This window comes from Rhineura floridana, chromosome 1 (assembly GCF_030035675.1).
Source record: "Rhineura floridana isolate rRhiFlo1 chromosome 1, rRhiFlo1.hap2, whole genome shotgun sequence".
NCBI lineage: Eukaryota > Metazoa > Chordata > Lepidosauria > Squamata > Rhineuridae > Rhineura > Rhineura floridana.
The window spans coordinates 306,620,632-306,641,973 of NC_084480.1; the positions used below are offsets into that span (position 1 = coordinate 306,620,632).

At 39.0% G+C, this 21,342-nt stretch overlaps 1 protein-coding gene across 7 annotated transcripts in view; it reads right to left on the bottom strand.

Annotated features, from left to right (window-relative positions):
* The window catches only part of ASAP1 (ArfGAP with SH3 domain, ankyrin repeat and PH domain 1), a 284,334-nt gene that overhangs the window by 178,476 nt on the left and 84,516 nt on the right, over window positions 1-21,342 (bottom strand). For 6 of the 7 annotated variants that reach the window (XM_061606851.1, XM_061606803.1, XM_061606813.1 and 3 more), the window contains one exon: window positions 20,325-20,454. In XM_061606851.1, the coding sequence (XP_061462835.1) occupies window positions 20,325-20,454 (130 nt within the window). Of the gene's footprint in view, window positions 1-20,324; window positions 20,455-21,099; window positions 21,205-21,342 lie in introns of those variants that run through there. The other variant, XM_061606823.1, reaches the window with a different exon arrangement.

Sequence of the window (21,342 nt, forward strand, 5' to 3'; positions counted from 1 at the left end):
CTCCTAAATGAAAGAGGTGTGAAAACTGGAGGAATAAATATCAATAACTTAAGATATGCAGACAATACCATACTACTAGCAGAAACCAGTAATTGTTTGAAATGAATGCTGTTGAAAGGTAAAGAGTAAACCACAAAAGCAGGACTATAGCTGACTGTCAAGAAGACTAAAGTAATAACAGAAGATTTATGTAACTTTAAAGTTGACAATGAGGACACTGATCTTGTCAAGGATTATTTATTATTTATTAATTTATTAATTGCATTTCTAAACCGCCCTATAGCAACAAGCTCTCAGGGCGGTGTACACAAGATAAAACCACAATTAAAATATGAACAAGTGTGGATTATAAAACATATCTAAGAACAGAATTAAAATACAAGATTAAAATGAAAATTATAATTACAATAAGTTTAAAATTAAAATTAAATTTAAGCTTAAAATGCCTGGGCAAAGAGGTAGGCTTTTACCTGGCGCCGAAAAGATAACAAAGAAGGCGCCAGGCGTATCTCATCTGGGAGGGCATTCCATAATTCGGGGGCCACCACCGAAAAGGCCCTAGATCGAGTTGCTATTCTCCGGGCCTCCCTATGAGTTGGGACCCGGAGAAGGGCCTTAGACGTCGAGCGCAGTGAATGGGTAGGTACATAGCGAGAGAGGCGTTCCATCAGATCCTTGGCACAGTCATTAACCAAAATGGATAGTCAAGAAATTAGAAGGAGGCTCAGATTGGGGAGGGCAGCTGTGAGGGACCTAGGAAAGGTCCTCAAATGCAAAAATGTATCACTGAATACTAAAGTCAGGATCATTCAGACCATGGTATTCCCGATTTCTATGTATGGATGTAAAAGTTGGACAGTGAAAAAAGTGGCTAAGAGAAAAACCAACTCCTTTGAAATGTGGTGCTGGAGGAGAGCATTGCGGATACTATGGACCGCGGAAAAGACAAATAATTGGGTATTAGAACAAATTAAACCAGAACTATCATTAGAAGCTAAAATGATGAAAATGAGGTTATCATAATTTGTACACATAATGAGACGTCATGATTTACTAGAAAAGACAATAAAGTGAAACAAGAGATGGACTGATTCCATAAAGGAAGCCACAGACCTGAACTTACAAGATCTGAACAAGATGGTTTATAACAGATGCTACTGGAGGTCGCAGATTCATAGGGTCGCCATAAGTAGTAATCGACTTGAAGGCACATAACAACAATAATCCTTGAAATGTATTATAACAACAAGTCTTAGAAATGAATTATTTAAAGTGTCCCTTTGCTGGGCAAAAGATAGACTACATTTGTCTAATGATTTGTATATTTCAACCTTCTATCTGTACAGTTTAAAAACATTTAATTTTTAAGATATATATAATATTCCAAAGAAGATGAATATAATTTGGCTCGGGGCCAGGCCAGGCATGACTGGGCCCTTTGGCACCAGCCTGTCCTGGGCCTGTGGTGCCCGCCCACGCATCTCATCTCATGTTGTGACACGTGAATGCCGTGCGCACATAGTGTGAATGCCTGCCATCAACCAAGATGGTGGTGGAGGCATTAGCCCCTTACAGAAGCCACCACCACCATCTTAGTTGATGGCAGGCATGCCACACGGCATTCTCAGGGTTGGGAGAGGTAGATGGGGCATAAATGCAGGCTTACTGAAGCCCACGCTGACCGGACTAGAGATGTGAAGGTCCGGAAAAAAACAGGGAAAAAGTGACTGCCCAAGTTTTATACAAAATGGCAGAACAAAGGTGAGGAACCTCAGATGAAATGTGGTTCTTCAGGCCTCTGTATCTGACCCTCAGGGGTCTCTCCACACCACCACCCCTTCTCTCCAGGCCATACCCTTCCTCAGCCCTGTTTTGCACTCTCCTTGGATGCTTTTGCATGGCTGAAATATGTCCTTGAATTCTGAAAATGCATTTTGCTTGCCTGGATGGAGGACAGAGAGGTGTGTAGAAACTACAGTACTGTTCAGTGGTAAAAATTTGCGTTTGCTCACTTTTGCCTTGCCTGCCACTGGCACATGACCCCCAGAAGGGCTGGAATATGTTCCCCATCCCTGAGCCAGAAAAAGATGGATGGGGTACCAAACACTGTATTCTAATTAAAGCAGCATTACATTATTGAAGAGCCGGTGTAAAGTAGATAAATTAGTGGAAAGATTCTTAAGAGATCTAAATAGCTTAATATGACTTGAGGAAGAGAACTGATCTAATACCATATATACCAAAAGGTGAGAGAGTTACTCTCCCAACTTCCTCCTTCAGCGCTATGTACTTCTCAAAGGAGAAAAAAGGAAACACTCTCACTAGCTCATGGCCAAAGGGGAAGAGAGTCAGGGGGCTCAGACGCTTCATGGGCACTGGAGAAGATCTCAATGGTGACACTGTGTCAAGCGTGTCACTTTGGCAACCCCTGCTATATACACATAACACAAAGTTATACATCACCATGATCCTTCATCTTCTATAAGTCGTATCTAAAACATAACACAGGTATGGCAGGGGACTTATTTTATTTGTATATTAAATATAAGTTCTGCCCTTCCTCCTAGAAGGAGCCCACCCTTCACTAGTAGATCCCAGGGTTGGTTACAGAAATTTAAAATACAGTATTAAGAACCATCAAAATGCATTACATTCACAGGAAGAGGGTGGGTCCTAAAAAACATACATCTCAAGTGCCGAAGGCAGGGTAAAGAGGTGCACCTTTGGCATTCGCAATGAACTGTACAGCGAAGGTGCCAGACGCACCTCTGTATGGAGAGAATTCCACAACTTAGGGGCTGCGACAGAGAAAGCCCTCTCATGGGCCTCCATCCCCTGAACTTCTGAGGGTGGTGGAACTACCAAGGCCATGTGACAATATTATAATAGGAAATCTGGTAAAAGGGCAGGATATTTTAACATATGAAGAGGTGATAGTCCCCATGAGGGGAGGGGGGGTAAGGACCCCAAGACTTTAATGCTTTCAAGCCAAGATATCTAATGTCCCTACACAGTAAATGCAGCAAAATTAGATAATAAATGAAATGTGAATTATTGATTGAGACAAACAACGGGAAGAGCTTGATAGGCAAGCTATATGCCCTCTGATTAGAGTTTAGCAAACCCACTTGGTATTTTCATAGGAACATGGGAAAAAGGACTTGGGACAAGAAATCTATACAAAGGAAAAGCATTGGATATGGAAGAGCAAGCCATCTAAATTAGAATCAGCTGATTTGAAGGAAAATGTATTTAAGACTCAGTACCAATGGTATTTAACTCTCCAGATTGCACAGGGTAGCTGTTGGCATTGTAAGACAAACACAGCAGATTTTCTGCATATTTTGGCAGCTGTCCTGGTAAACAATTTTTCTGGACTACAGTTTGAACTTAATCTATTAAAGGATGGGATATTTATTACCACAAAATCCTAAAATTACAATACTATGTTATCTTAAAGATTTAAATCAACAATATTGATCTGAAAATGGTTGCAAACCTATCTATAGCTGTTAAATGTGCAAAGCAGCAAACTAGAAGAAAATCGTAGCCCTGTTAATTTCTGAATAGTACAAGAGGATGTGGAGGATAGAAGTTATCTAAATCAGCCCATTACAGAAGACTAATAGACAAATAAGTTTGCTGAAAGATGAACTTTATTTGTAATGTTTTGGAAAAGTAAAACTCAGGGTAATATACAACCACACATTTCTTCCTTTATTATAAAGGAAGCGCTTGCTTGAACTCTTTGCCATTTGTTTTTCTTTTTTCCTATTACCCTTTCTTCTTTCAGTATTCAGTCGTCCAGTATTTTGCTTTATATTTGTTATATATGAAATTTATTCATATACACAGTCTAACTGAGAATACTGGTGGAGCAATTTATGACAGTTCTTTTTAAAATGTAATAAAATTAGAAAAAATGAAAAAAGAGGGGAAAGAATTTATAACACTTATATGGGAGTATAGAGAACACAGCAATGGTAAGAGAGATTCCTATAGTTCCTTACATCCTTTACAACCTAGCCTAATTAGAGAAATCTCTGCCTCTCTCCTAGGACCCCAGACTGCCAGAAGCCCCGGGGGGGGATGGTGGCAAACAAAAGTAGAGGCCATCTATTAAGCAAAGCCCTACATAGTTTAACTGCATTAAAACCTTAACAGACATTATGCATAATTTAGCACATATTGTACAGTTTTATAGAAATATGAAAACCTTTGTTTTGTAAGATTATAAAAGTATGCCTAGTGTTAGAAATAGAGCTATAAGCCACTGTACCCTAAGGTGTCAGTTTTCACCAGATAGGAAACAAAAGTTGAAAATAGAAATAACCAACATTTTAGTATTTAAAAGTATTTATTTTATTTATTTTATTACATTTTTAGACCGCCCTATAGCAACAAGCTCTCAGGGCAGTGTACAACAGGGTAGGTGTTATCTGAGCTTAGAAATAGTGGGTTGTATCCAATGAAGTTGTCCTGTTGGCCCAAGGATTTCCGCCTGTGCAGCGGGACTTCTCCCTCCCAGTTCACCACCCTAATCTGTTCTGGGGTTCCCCCAAACCTCCAGAGCAGATTTGGAGGGGTGTGGAGGCACACAGGAAGAGGAGAGGAAGTCCCATTGCACAGTTGGAAGTCCTTGTGCTAACAGGATGACTTCATTGGATATAACCCAATATGGAGACCTTAACACTACCATGCAAAACCAGAAGAAACTCATTTTTAGAGAAAAGTTCATAAAATAAGTTTTTATAGCATATACAATGCTGTACAGACTATCCTAGCATAACTTACCTCACTCAACTCAGCTTGCTTCTGACATGCATAGAACCAAACTGCACGTTTCACAGATGTAAAAAAAAATCTACCTGAAATCATACCTATCTATTTATATAATACTCCATCCCAGCAAATAAAATTCCTTAAAATACTTGCATAGCTCAAATGTAGTTCACTAATCAGAACTGCACCTGAAAGATTCATAGCTTCCAATTCTGAACTTTGAGTTTCATGGATTTCAGAAAATGGAAAGTTTGCATGAACCGAAACAAGCTTCTCAACTTTTTTATCTGTTATTTATTTTTTCATTATATACTCGTACTTTCATTTTCAAGAATATAAGTTTGTCCTAGTTAGGACAAAACAACAAACTATGATTAATTTAAACTTGCCCAAACAAGCCAAACTGTGGTTTCTTATGTGAACAAACCATAGCTTAAGCTAACCATCATTGGTCCTTGTTTGAAAGAAATGATTGATGGTTAGCTGAAAACAGAAGCAGATACTTCCAGTCTCCTCCTTGTGGCCCAACTGGTGGAGGGAAGAAGAGAGCGTAGGCTTGTATACAAACACACAGAACTATGGTTATGGTTCATGTTACTTTCAAACTAAGGCAGAGACTAATAGGCAAAATAAAGCTATAAACTAAACAAAGTAGGAGTTCCCCAACTAGCCATAACTACCTTAAGACGTCTGAAAAAAGTTTGCCTGGTTTCAAATGCTGGTTATGATCAACTCTGTTTAGTGTCAACCATGGTTAATTGTGGCACAACTATTAAGCCTGGTAAGTGAAAAGGAAGGAAGAAATCCATGCTTCATTGAGAAGTGTCTGGGGAAGGCACACATTATCCCATACCCCTATCAAGATCCCTTACCTCTATCGATAATCCCATAGCCATGCTTAAGAGATATGCCACATTAGGTCTGCATCAGTCCTTGGTGAAGCCTAAGCTCTAGAAGGAAACATGGAAAAAATGATCTTTTTCTTCAGGACTAAAATGTTATATAGTACGATGGAAGCATCTTTCCTTTTGGTGTGTACACTCATTCTGTTATTGTATCTAATAAACAGGTTTTTATAATATTTGTCTGACCAGAAGTAACACTGGGACAAAAAAAACAAGTAATTATTCATGGACAATTATTCATGGACAATTATTCATCAGTCGTACCACCTTCAACACTCTTAAAGCAGTCTTCAGCTACACAGCCTGATCAAGTAAATTTACTCAAAAGCCAATCCCAGGTAAATGATCATGAGATTGCATCCTTAGCGTATGAACCCTTGCTAAGATGTTTGGGTGCAGCCCTGACTCAAGATGAGAGCAAAATCCCAGATGTATGTGATGTGGGTGAAAACAGTTGTTGTTCTCAAAAGATCATTTGGGGTTTGTAGGATCAGAAATGAAACAGATTACTTAGCATATGGATATATATTCCGCTTGAAAAATGCAAGCCCAAGCATCCACTGGGATTTAATTATAACTGCAGTGTGACTTTGCATTTCCCCCCTCTATTTGTTGTCCTTATTATGAATCACTTTCCTTTAAATGTGCAGGAATGCTATCCCAGTTACACTAAACTTCATTTTCAAACAAAGTCTTTTTCCTCTCCAACAGTAGTTGGCTGTTCAGATCATACTCGCTCTGATTTGTCAAGGATTACCTTTTTTTTCTAACTATGACCACAGTAGCATAATGAAAGACTGCTACTGGCGGCACATTAGAAGCTGCAAACGTTAGCTGAGCTTCACGCAGTTCATACACTACTGTGCTTCTTTATGTTCCTATTACCTCAAATCACTGTCTTGGTGTTAAACCAGATGGAAACATTAGAGGTTTGGACTGGGGAGGGATGTTTTGTTCAAGTAATGCTTTGATCTTTTGCATCTTCAGATTGAAAGGGGAAAAAACCAGATTCCTGAAATACAACTTTCTGGTTGTTGGTTTTTAGAACCAAAAGTTATAATACAAATGCATAATTGAATATATGGAGTTGTATTTAAGGCTCTGTGATACTTTAATATGAGAATAGTCCTTTCTTCACCCCATGTCTGCTTTATGTTGCCCCTTCAAACACCACAGGAAAGCAATGTTCGGAGCAAATACACAGTGATGAAACTCTAGAGAAACCAAACTGCTTCTACTACAATTCTTTCTCTTTACCTCTGGAACCTAGGTATCATAAGTCAAATGCTCACGACATGGTTCAGAACCTTTGTATGTATTTGCTTTAAAGCCATTTCCCCCATCTCTTGGAAGAATAGCACTACAGATTCACACAAACAACACACTGCACAATTATGACTGTAACTGTTCTTGACTAAGATCAATGTGCAGTTTCGATCTGTAGAATAATCTGGCATGAAATGTGCTACAGAACTATTGTGAAATTGCAGTAAAGTACTTAGCAGCTGCCATGTCTAGTGATCAGGAAGCCAAACATAAACCAGATCCTTATAAGTAACAAAAATCAAAGCAACGCTCAATCTAGAACAATCCCAAAAACCAATCTCCAACAGTAGTGATGTAAATCCATCTCTACTCTCTACAGTCCTTTGTTGGATTTTCTATCATATCAATAATTTAAGATATGCAGACGATATCATACTACTAGCAGAAACCAGCAATGATTTGAAACGAATGCTGATGAAAGTTAAAGAGGAAAGCACAAAAGCAGGAATACAGCTGAACGTCAAAAAGACTAAAGTAATGACAACGAAAGATTTATGTAACTTAAAAGTTGACAATGAGGACACTGAACTTGTCAAGGATTATCAATACCTTGGCACAATCATTAACCAAAATGGAGACAATAGACAAGAAATCAGAAGAAGGCTAGGACTGGGGAGGGCAGCTGTGAGAGAACTAGAAAAGGTCCTCAAATGTAAAGATGTATCACTGAACACTAAAGTCAGGATCATTCAGACCATGGTATTCCTGATCTCTATGTATGGATGTGAAAGTTGGACAGTGAAAAAAGATGATAAGAGAAAAATCAACGCATTTGAAATGTGGTGTTAGAGAAGAGCTTTGAGGATACCATGGACTGCGAAAAAGGCAAATAATTGGGTGTTAGAACAAATTAAACCAGAACTATCACTAGAAGCTAAAATGATGAAACTGAGGTTATCATACTTTGGACACATCATGAGAAAAACAGAAGGAAGTAGAAAAAGAGGAAGGCCAAACAAGAGATGGATTCATTCCATAAAGGAAGCCACAGAACTGAACTTACAAGATCTGAACAGGGTGGTTCATGACAGATGCTCTTGGAGATCACTGATTCATAGGGTTGCCATAAGTCGTAGTCGACTTGGAGGCACATAACAACAAGTAGAGATGTGAAGGCCTGGGGAAAAATGGTAAAATTTGGGGGGGGGAGTTTTTTCCGTGTTTTTCCGAAGCTTTTTTGTTTTCTGAAAAATTGGGGAAAAATGAAGAAAAAATGGATTATGGAATGTTTTATTTTAGCATGATGAATAAAATGTTTCATTGAATCTTGGGGGGGGCCCTTTTTTCTCAGTTCTTTTTATGGAAAGGGATGCTTTATGTCTGCTTGACACTGTGAAGGACTAGCGGAGACATAAATAATTTTCTTTGTTATTAATGTTGATGGTTTCTTCTGGTTTTTTAAATTGTTTTTTGCCTGCTCCTCATAAACTGGCAAAATGAAAGAGGTTCTTTATAGTTCAGGTGTTCCTTACAGTTCAGGAGCTTGTAGATCCATTTGTTACCAAAAAAAAAGTAAAAATTTTAAATAGTAAATTCAATTTGTGGTAATTGTTTGAATAAAATGTACTTTTAATATACCAAATATGATAATTTTATGCCAAACCAACTTGTACATGATTACATTTGATGTTCCTGAAGTAACAAAGTGACTTTCAATCTATAAAAAGTGCTAATACTGCATTTTTTCCATTTTTCCAAAAAAAATCCATTTTATCTGAAAGAACTGTTTTTTTCCATGGCTTAAATTATTTTGGAAATTTTACATCTCTACTCCTAAGATCATCATGTAATTAAGCAGCAGAATGGCAGTTGGAACATCTGAGGAGTCAGATGCCTTCTAATGCCTTCGTTTCCCCCCAGTATCACCTACACCTGCCATCAGAGCTAGATGTAATGAACCATCAGCAGCAGCCCAGTAAAGAAGCTCCACAACATTGGTTACAGATAGGGATGATGGAAGAATTCGTTCAGCCTGTTTTTTGCAACAGACCGACCCAATCTAATGCTCCTGAACTTGCTTGCAGATCTGAACACAGCAACAGCAGCAAGTATTCCAAATTTGAATCACCTCCTCCTGATAGCTCCATATTTTCACCATACCTCTCAGGGTGGGACATTCCAAAACAAGACTGAAAAGACTTCATCTCTTGCACCCAATGGCTGAGCTCCAGTCAGCAAGGGAACGTGGAGCAGGGCCTCAGATGTTCAACGAAGTACACAGGAGAGAGACCATATAGGAGAATGTGATTTTTTAAGGTACCAAGAATCCCAGGCCATTTAAAGCATTGAAGTTAAGAACCTGCACCTCACTGAATCGGGCCAGAAATGAATGGGTAACCAAAAGAGATGGTGTAATACTAGAGTTTTGTCTGCCCCGTCAACCCTGACTGTGGCATTTTGGACTAACAAAAGTTCCCAGGCTCTAAAAAGAACCCCACACATACTGCATTGCAACAGTTTTTGTTCTAAATTCACTGTATTTTAATGACTTCCAATAGACGTCAAGTCAAAGAACTATCAAACATTTTTTAAACTGGGGTATAAGATTTGGAGAACCATGTTATGTTAAGAAGAAAGTTAATATTTATCTTAACATATCCAGCAGTAGCTCTGCTGAAAAGCCAGGCTCCTCCCTCCATCAACTGTCACCTGGCAATAGCCATTACATCTGGGTGAAGCAGAGGAAAAGAAAGAGATGCAGGACCACTCCACCACAGCAAAAACCTGAGCAACTTTTGGCACTCCTGCCCTTGAGCTTTTTAAACCACCACGTCATTACTAAGAACAACAACATGCACCTAAGTTTGCTATTTCCTCCTCCCTCAGCCCTCCACACTGCATCTTGAATTCATAGAAGCGGTTTGCTCCAAAACATGCAGAACATTTAATCTGGTCTTAAACTCTAGTGTGCTAAATACTGAAGGAGTGACTTACCTGTACAATATTATGGAGTAAAACAACATATACTGTTGTACATAGACACATTATAACTGTGCCTGACTGGACATTTTCAGGAATGAATTCTTAAAAACTGAGGCAAATAGTGGTGACAAGGAATTATCAACAAAATAAAAGTTAACAAGTCAGTGGGTCCAGATGGCACCCAGCCAAGAGTTTAAAGAATTCAAACATGAAATTACTGATCTTCTAACAAACACATGTAACTTGTCCCCAAAATTGGCCTCCAGGGGTTTGTACCAGAAAACTGGAAAGCAACCAATGTAATACCAGTTTTTAAAGAGGGATCCAGAGAAATACAGGCCAGTTAGCTTAGTGCCACTTCCTGGTAAACTGGTGGAAAACATTATTAAATATAAAGTTATGAAGCATATAGAAGGACATGTCAACATAGCTCTTGCAGAGGTAAGTCCTACCTATCTAAGATTAGAGAATCTTACAGCATAGTAACAGATTTATGGATAGGAATGATCTGGTGGACACTGTATACTGGGATTTACAAAAACAAAAAAGCTTTTGACTAAGTCCCTAGCCAAAGGCTCCTAGCAGTCAAGTACATAGATTAGTTTATTTTTATCTAGTCAGAAGATAAAAAGGGTGGTACATATCCAAATAAAATTAGTAAGAATAAATAAAATTTACACAGATGATTAAAATGATTTAATAGCTTAAACAAACAAATGCTAAAATTCCTTGGCAAAACACAGCATTCTCCCTGAGTGGTACCTGATTTAGGCTGCAATCCAATACATGTCTACTCAGAAGTTAAGCTCCATTGGGTTCAATGGAACTTAGTCACAGGTAAGTGTGTATTGGATTGCACCCCAAGTATACTCTGAGTAGACCCACTGTCTACTCAGAAAGGAACAATAGAGAGGACTGGAAAGAAAAAAGGGAAGACACAACACAGACAGTTTGCATTTCCTATATTTCCCGACACTTTTATCCCAGAAGAAATGTCATGGCTTCTGGGTGTAAGAGAGACTATCTGAATATTTTGAAGAAATTCTTCTCTGAGCAAAAAAAGGAAAACGTGCAAAATGTAAACAGTGCAAGAATGAGATACAGGCTCTATTTGCAAGAATAATGAAACATAATGAAGTTTGACTCAGGCAACATCACTTACTATTTCCTAAATTAATAAAAATTAAGTTATCTAAACATTTACACAAAGTGTGCCCTCATTGTAGAATGCTATATTAAGTTGTAAATTTTTATTTAAGAACTATATGAAGAATTGTAAGTGAAACTTGAAATAAATCCAGTGTTTCTCTTGGTGATTTAAATCATCTTAATTTAAATCAATCCACCTCGGTTAGAGAACACACAGTCTTCAAAGTTGCATATCTAACTTGTATATCTATCTTGTCCAAACAGCAGCTAGATTATAGTATCATGGACAGAACTCACTAAAATTGCAACATAAGAATGCAGAGTTTGATACAGACTTAGGTAACATCCACACCATACATTTAAAGCACATGTATACAATTTTAACAGTCATGGCTTCCCCTAAAGAATCCTGGGAAATGCAGCTGATCCCTCTGAGAGCTACAATTCCCAGCACCCTTAACAAACTGCAACACCATGTGCTGTAAATATATGGCGTGGATGTAACCTTAGTCGTGCTTAGAGTAGATCCATGGAAATTAATGGGATCCATTTCATTAGAAGAGCCCTGCTGGATCAGACAAAATGGCCATCTAGTTCAGCATTCTGTTCCCACAGCAGCTAACCAAATGCTTATGGGAAACCCACAAGCAGGACACAATGCAATAGCACTCTTCTGCTGATGCTCCCCACCACTGGACATTCAGAGCCATACTGACCATACCAGAGGTCATATATAACCAACATAACTGGCAGGGCCGGCATCAAAGGGCAGCCAGGTTGGACCCTGGCTGAGGCCCCCTTGTTAGGGTGGGAGAGTAGAGCTCCCCTTCCGTGATCCATGGCAGTCATAGGGACAGAGCTTCTAGGCCGCCTGCCTGTTCGCTCACTCCACCTACCTCTCTCCTGTGTTCTGCTGCTGCGCATGGTGCACGTGCAGGGCTACCATCAACCAAAATGGCGGAGGAAGCTTCTTTAAGGGGCTAATGCCTCTACCGCCAACTTGGTTGATTGCAGGCATGTGCACGCATGTAGCATACCACACATGCATGCCATCAACCAAGATGACAGCAGGGGCATCAGCCCCTTAGAGAAGCCTCCACTGCCATCTTGGTTGATGGCAGTGCAGCAGCAGAACACATAAGAGGGGTAGGTGGAACAGGCAGGAGCCACGCACCCAGGACAGGCTGATGCCTTACAGCCCAGTCATGCCTGGCACTAGCCCTGATAACTGGTAGTTATTGATTGCCTTATCTATGAATTTGTATAATCCCTGCTTAAAGCCATCCATGCTGACAGCCATCACTACATCCTGTGGTAACAAATTTCACAGTTTAACTAACTGCTCCATGTAGAAGTACTTTGTTTTGTCTGTTCTGAATCTCCATCATTTAGCGCTATTGGATTGCTTGGGGTTCTAGTATTATGAGAGAGGGAGAAAAACTTCTCTCTATTCACTTTCTCCATAGAATGCTTAATTTTACACCTCTGTGTTACTTTTTTCTAAACTAAAAAGTCCCCAACCTTTCCCCTGACTCGTTAGTTTATGAAAAACTTAAAAAGTCACAGTCCATATCCTTGAGGTACTACCCTTCCCCCCCCTCTATTATGAGAAATGTACATTTATTCCTACTGGAACTGTACATTTATTCCTACTATTTGTTTCTTGTTTCATTCATTCATTCATTCTATTTATATCCTGCCCTTTCTCCCAGCAGGAGCCCAGGGCAGCAAACAAAAGCACTAAAAACACTTTAAAACTTCATAAAACAGACTTTAAAATATATTAAAACAAAACAGCCATTAAAAAAATATTAAAACAAAACATCCTTGAAAAAGTTGTTAAAAAGCTTTAAAAACATTTTTTTCAAAACAAGTTTCAAAACTTATTAAAAAGCAATTCCAACACAGATGCAGACTGGGACAAGGTCTCAACTTAAAACTCTTCTTGAAAGGAAGGTCTTCAGTAGGTGCCGAAAAAATAACAGAGATGGCACCTGTCTAATATTTAAGGGGAGAGAATTCCAAATGGCAGGTACATTCCATATACACTCATACACAATTAATTTACAACCCTGCAGAATAATTTAAACTTAAATAAGGATATAAGCTAGCCAGACTGAAGAGCAAGGCAAAATTCAGTACTGCTCAAGCAGGAAAAACCGAACTAGCACTCCATGGGAGGGGCTGTGGTGACAGTCTGTTGGAGTGTTAACTCTTTCCTGCCTCAAGCACTAGCAGAGGAAGACAGTACCCACTTGAGGGTGTCCTGGTGCCCACTGGAAAACATTGTTTCTCAACCAGGGTGGGGGAAGGATATCTTGGGGGGGGGGGGGAGCGTTTCCAAAAATATGTACAAGGTGTTGGTGTTAACCTTTAAAGCCCTTTACGGTTTCGGACCAGTTTATCTGAAGGAGCGCCTCCAACATCACCAAATATGCCGCCTGACAAGATCAGCCATGCAAGACCTTCTCTCGGTCCCACCAGTTAAAACAGCTAGGCTGGTGCAGACCAGAGAGAGGGCATTCTCAATTGTGGCCCCCACCCTCTGGAACTCCCTGTCTTATGATCTTCGCCATGCCCCCTCCCTGGTAGGCTTCCGCCAAGCCTTAAAGACCTGGCTATTCAGGCAGGCATACAGGATTGCTGGGGTGGACTAGGGTTAGCTGTATAGATGGGCGATTTTAGATTTTCATCGGCTGTTGTTCTGGTTAAATGTTGTATTTTTATCCTTTTATCTTTTTATGTATGTTGCCTAGAGTGGCTGTTGTCGCGGCCAGATAGGCGACTTAAAAATAAAATTTATTATTATTATAAGTACAAAATTAACAATATTAAAATATAAAAGTTTGAAATATAATCAGAAGATTGTACACAGCCTATTATATGATCTGCACGTCATCATGTGTGCACAATACTTCGGCATTATCCCACAAGCATTATCTTGGAAGCTTGTGAGGAACCCTTTTATTACTTACGTTAGTCCTTTTTGGACCTCAAGTTTGACTCAATTGCCAATGATGATTTCATATAATTCACTTTGTAAAAGTTTGGGTTGAAATATCTCCCTCCATAGCCCAAAACAGGAGAACAGGCTCTGTGCACCATTATTCCATTTTCATCTACGTACCTTTGCAAAGCTGGTTTTTCTCATCTCATGGTTTTTAAGACAAAGCCGCACAGCAGACTGGATGTTAAAAGTGACCTAAGATATGCTACCTTCCATTGTGCCCAGAATCCAAAAGCTTGTGACAAGCATGCAGCACTAATGCTCATGATAGTGATAACTGAAGTTGACTCTCTGAACTTTTAAATTTCATGTGGATTTTTCAAACAATTGAAAAAAATTATTTTGAAGACACATTGATTTGTTTTTATTAATAAGCACAACATTTTTATTTATAATTAAAAGTCACTATATTTTAATCCTTTTGAAAATACAAATAAATAATTAGGGGAGCCAGGTTTGAAGGGGTATATGGATTTATATGTTACCTAAAGGGGGCATGGATTTAAAAAGGTCAAGCAACGTTTAGAAAAAGGGAAGTAAAGTGAGTGACATGAATGATTAAGGTGTATAAATGATTTAGACAAAATGGACAGAGAGACATTTTTCTCCCAATGAAGGCCATCCAATGAAACAGACTGGCAGAAGAGTCAGAACAGACACATAAAGTATTCTTCACACTGCACATATGCAATTCACTATGCCACAAGATGTAGTGATGGCTAGATGGATTTATAAGGTTATTAGACAAATTCATGGAGAATAATAATATTGATACCTATAAATTATTATGGGTGGTATCAATGCTAGTCCTACCCAAAGTAAACCCACTGAAGTAATAGACATGACTAACTTAAGTTTATTAATTTCTGTTCTGAGTAGGACTGAGCTGAGATGAACACAACCCTATGGCTATATGCCTCTGAATTCTGTGTTGCTGTGGAACAACTGCAACTTTCAAAATATTTTGTAAGGGTCAAATTAAAGAATCTGATCATAGATGCTAGGACTAAAAATATGATCAAAGTTATTTTAGCTAGAAATTCATTTATTCTATTTTGTGGACTGCAGTGTTACACCTTATATATACTTACATATATGTATCTATACATGTCTATCTAGTGGTAAGTGAAAAATAGCTTATAAAGGAACAACTGCCCATTACATTGTATTTTTGGAATACCTCCCTCATATAGGCTTGTGGCAAAATAATTAAACTTGATGAGTTAACTAAGATAAAATATAGATTTTAATAAGATGTACCTATATCAAATTCCAAAATATATTTTACAGCTGGAAAGGATCTGCAACACCAGAAGATCAGCAAAACCTTTGTTTAATAGTATTAACATGTGCAAGGACATAAAATAAATAACTCCATTATTTCAGCTTTGGTAAGGATCATCATATGGCCTTTCTTTATTGGTGGAAATAATACACTTTAGAACCCAGGTAGATTAATATTGCCTGCAGACTGCATGCAACTCACTTTAAGTCAGTCACAGATTTACTAGCCTTCCTAGGACATTATGTTTCAGGTTTAAAAAAAAAAAAACCTGCACCTACTAAAGTAGCATGGATAAGTTTGGAAGTTGGAAAATGCAACAGAAAATATACTCCATGAAAAGAAAAGGAAGCAAGAAAAAGGAGATCCAAAGGAGACCAGAATAACTTGTACTTGATGGGGATTACACTCTCCCACAATTGGATGTGCTGCCTGGGGGTGCTTATGAACCCCACTTTTGCTCCTAGGAAAATAAGGTGGCAGCAGTAGCAAAGGAATATCCTTTACATCTGATAGACAATTTATTACATCTTCTCAATTATCAGGATCAGGCCACCACCACTCATGCATAGGACACTCATAGGAAGTGATTATTTTAGTAAGCTTTACATGGGACTGCTCCTGAAGAAACTTCAGCTGGTACAAAACACATACGCTTGTTTATGTCTAGTGACTACCTAACCACAGAAATCACATTTCACTGATCCTGTCTCAACCGCAATGGCTGCCTTGGTTCCCCGGCTAAAGTCAAGGTGCTGGGGATCCTCTCTAAAGTACTAAATGGTTAAACTTATGTCTCAAAAGATGCCTTTGCTTGTATGAATTTCTAAGACCACTTAGAACTAATCCAGGTGAAGTGTGATTAGCTATTCTTCTCTATAGTGGCATATTTTTATCAGGGTATACCAAGGTTTATATTTTATCTATGCTATGGCACCCTTTTCCCTTCCAAAAGTAAACTTAAGTTGTAGTTCCTTTTAGCCTTTCTAAATGGATTCTTGATGGACCTACCCCACATCCAAATTCAGTCAAGTGATTTTCTTTTCAGGAACACAAAAACTTCCAAAAACTAGTCTACCCACTGTCAAAGCAATATGCAATGTATTCTGATACAAGAAAGAGCATTCCTTGGACATATCTACCTTAGCAACAGATGTGCACAAAGAGATGCTCCCTGGGCTTGAGTATTAAGAAGTGAATATATCAAGAAGAGAAAATAGCTACCACAGAGAAAGTCCACCTCCCTGAGAATCAGTCTGTAACAAAAGCAATCATTCCACAATTAAGTGAATACCCATAGCAGTAGAGGAATCCTTTGACCATCAAGTACTGCCACAGTAATTAAAGGAAGAAAGTGGAGAAACTGCATACAGATTCTCATTTGAGAATTGTCAATGCTGACATCAGCATAGGCTTCTGGAAGACACTTATTCCAGAACTACACTGCCATACCAATAGATCTGCCATTTGTTCAAACATTACAGTAACAATTTTAAGATGAGATCAAAACTTAAAGGCACTACCTACACAGAATAGAATATTCCCCTACCATTCAGATTTAAACTGTAGAACAGAAGTGGGAAATCGTTTTCAGCCCAAGGGCCACAATTGCTTCTGGATAACGTACCAAGGACTACATAGAGATAGAGCCTGAGGCAAAAGTGAGCAGAGCAATAAAATATTCAATTTATCTTTTTACAGTAGGCTAGTTTCTTCACTTTCACATACTCCTCTCTCTCCTCCTTCCAGGCAAGCAAGCAGCATTATCACAGTTCAAGGACATATTTCAGCCAGGAAAGAAAACAAAAATCACCCAAGGAGGGTGCAAAGCAGGGCCAGTGAGAGGTGCAGTGGTCTGGTGAGAGTGCTGAGGGCTTCACAGAGATGCTCAGAGGGCCGCATTTGGTCCCTGGGGCTGAGGTTCCCCATCGCTGCTGTAGCAGATATTTGATACTCAAAGCAGTGTATTAAAATAGCAGCTAATGTCCCTTCTTTGGTAAGCAAAAGGGGCACATCTGAGAAATTATTTGCCTTCTACTATTCTATATTTACTTTAAACTACACCCATAAGCATTCACAGCTCATCAACATATTCAATAAAATGCGTACCATTGGTGGTACAAGCAGACACACAAAAACACACCTCTGACAATTCTACTAATTTGACCTTTTCCTGACCCAATTGTGTATTACTTTTTTTTTACTATATAAAATGACTGAACATTGCATTCAGTTTTTTCAAGTATGCTTTCAGTTAGCTATGCAAGACCTCTTCAGGCACTCTTAATTCCCACTGTTTCTTTTCTGAAAGATGCTGGTACTTCATTAATATGCCCTCTACTAAAAACTTGCCGGGGGAAGAGGGGGCATTAAATGCTGCAACCATTTGAAACAAATATCTTGTCCAACCTTTTCAATGAATAGTCTTTGAAAGACCATTCCAAAGATTCTTTCCTCAACAAAGCAATATGCAATACTTAATACTATGTAAAGTAATAAGGAAGCAAGCATAAAACTTGAATAATCAGCATTGTGGCTTGCTATTTGGAAAAAGAGGAGGCAACTATAATCAATAAAGCCAATGAATTCCATCACCTCCTTTCCCCTTCATGAATTCGCTCCATTTGTTATGACATGAAAATGAGGAATTCATGTATCTCTGGTGTCTTGAATAAAGGAATGTGAATTTTTTAAAAATATTCTGTCACAATCTCACTGATTCAATGACTCACTGAAGAAAGAAAACGGGTTAAATTGCTTTTGGAAGGGTACTGAACAAGAACAGACTGATCCCTTTAGCTTAGTCTTTCTCCTGTGGATTAACCAAGTTTTTGAACATTCTTATTTGCAGCAGTTTCCCCACAGAACAAACACTTCTCTTCCTCCTCTGAATTTAATGTTTTGAAAATTCCCCAACATCTGAATACCTGCTGGACGTAATAAGCCAAACATCTTTCCCACCAAGTGCGTTTGGGACTGTTGCATTAAACAAAATCTTTTCGTAACACATTCAGATACAGTTTAGTATTCTGCTTCCTTCACTCGGTATAGTGACCTTAGAAAATGTAAGACTGAACACACATTCTCAACGTATTACCAATCAACACAGCCAGAATATACACAGCAAATACATGATAGCAATTAAAAATGTCTTTTGTACCAACAAATTGTTTTAGAAGCCCCAATACTAATATTTCAAAGTTATATATACTTTTAAAACTACCAACAGCGACAGCTTATGCTGGAAACAGTATGAAAAATGCAGTAGGCACTCAACTGTCAAAATCTCTTCTCATCACCTGTACACAGAAAAGATAAATTATTGTGCCCATTCTCCTGCTGTATAGTCCAACTCCCTGTCTCTACCTTGCTTCAACCTGAAAGCCAGATTGAGATACCAGCAGTGATTACCTCTTTGTCAGGCTACAAGCCAAGCTCTGACTTCCTTCTGTATGCTTACCAGCTCTTTAAAGAGCAAGAAAGCCTGAAGGATAGGCACATAGTATGATATGAAGCAGAGCTTGGAAAAGTTACTTTTTTTGAACTACAACTCCCATCAGCCCCAGCTAGCATGGCCACTGGATTGGGCTGATGGAAGTTATAGTTCAAAAAAGTAACTTTTCCAAGCCAGTGCTAGACAGTGCTAATACTGGCACTACCATGTCAGTTTGTGCAAAACCTTTGTACCTTCCTTCAAGGGCCAGCAACTCTCTAAAGAGAAGTCACAGCGGTTTGCACAACCAGAGACATAATGGCACTCCATCTCAGTGCTATCTCAAGTCACATGAACACCTGATAGCAATGTTTGACTAATTACATATGCCACTTAAGAAATTTCACATGGGAGTACTTGTGCAGAGACAACTACTACCCATCTCAGGAAAATGGTAAATTTACAAGTCTGAATCAATGTCACTTCAAAAACTAGATATTCACAAACTGGTCTTATGCTCCAATTCTGTTATCCAATTACTTAGAAGCACTCAGGTTGTTAATATATAAGATTACTTTCAACAAGGAAGTAATTATAACTAATCTTCTGGGATGGCTTTTATGTTCTTTGGTCCAAAGCAAGAGTATGCCCAGCACATTTTTACTGCATGTATGTGAAATAAAACTCTTCTTCTACTTCAGGAAGACTAGAAAATATTCTGCCTGTTATAATATGCATAAAATCATAATATGCATAAAGCCTTTGAAAATAAAAATAATTGGAGACTATACCACTTGACACTAGATACAGCTTAATTTAAGCAACCACGTGGGCAACATGATTGGAAATCTAATTTCAACACTGTTGTGATCTCTTCTGTAGATCTGCTTTTCAATCATAACACACACAAATCTTATCTCAGTTTTTGAAGTAACAATCTATTCCACATCACCTACTTTTTGCAAATGTTAGAATGTTTGTTCCCTGATTTTGACAAAAAATGACATGCAACTGCTAAGACTGACAAGGATGAAAGGAATCAGGCTGGGCAGAACAGCACTGCCATCAGATAGCCTGTGTCACTGCATTATTTTGCCTGCCTTTCCCACTTACTTTCAAAATCATCTTCCAAAACCTTATTTTTCCCTTTGCTATGGGAAACAGAATTCCTCTACAGCTTGTCCTTGCCACCAATTATCTATTGATTCATCTGTGCCAAAGATACATCAAGCTTCATTCATTCTGTACAACCATTTGCTCTGTATAAATCATATTGTCAAACAATCCTGCAGCTATTGCCACTAATGTCATCATGAAGGCAACATGGGATAACATGACACAGAACAGACATTCAGTCTCATTTAACAGCAAAACCCTTGGAATTCGTGGATATAAAAAAGAGGCACAAGGACTGTGTACAATTATCATCCAAGAGCACCCACAGTATAGTGATGAAGAAAATAGGGCAGTCCCCTTGCAACCAAACACAGAAAGCAAAGGTGACAAGTGTTTGTTTACCTCTTCTAGCAGTGTGACGGTATTCCTGCAGTTCTGTAGCCGGGTAGTAAAGCTGGATGTGGTTGGGGAGTTGTAATCCTCTGTGGTCTCAGCAATAAACTCCGACACGGTGATCTGGTCCGGCATGATCCTGCCCAGCAGACACAGATGATCACGGAGAAGGAAGAAGAGACAATTAGAAGCTGAGTGTTAAACACAAGGCAGGTCAAATAAGCTTTGGCTGAGGGAGGAGTATCAGTTTTTAAAAAATCCTCTCTGCACCCAGTTTCTCTTCTGACCACACTGCCAGCTTGCTTCATCTGCCCCCATCAACACCTGGCTCTCTCCTCTTCTTTTGAAAGAAGTGATGGATGTCCCTCCACCTCACTGCCTTACTGAGAAAGATCATTACACCAAGGGGAACTCTGCCTTGTGGATCCAATCCTCTTGCTCCTCCTGGATCCCAACTGTAAATTACTTCTGCTTCACTGCTCTAGACTTCATTCCACTTCCCCCACTTAAGTAAATAGGACATATCCAGCCAACAACTTCCCAGATTATCCTAGGGGCTATATTCCAACTTGCTGGGAGTGGGGGAGGCTGTGTGTAGGCAGGTTGGTGATCTGAAGCTTGGACCACCACCATCTCCCCCAGCAAATCCCAAAAGAGTGGGGAGGGGGCTTTCAGGCAAAATGCCTACTCTGTTATGCTTCATAAGGAATCATCTTCAGCTGGTTTGGCCATTTCCCCAAATTACCCCTCCCCTTTAAATATAAGAGGGTGTGTCTTCTGGTACCTCAGATCTTTTCCCTTTTGAACAGCAGAATCCAACCCCATTCTTTCTTCCACGTCTTTTTTTTTTCCTTTTGGAAAACAAGCTTTCTGACTAGATCTTTATTTTTTAGCAGAAAAGCGGGAAAAGGCACACACTTCTCCTCCTCCAAAACAGACACCCCAAGAAATAAAAGGGTAATTCCTCAAGCCTCTTTTCTATCCTATTCTTGTTGGGGGAGGGAGATGTACCCTCTCTTACACATGA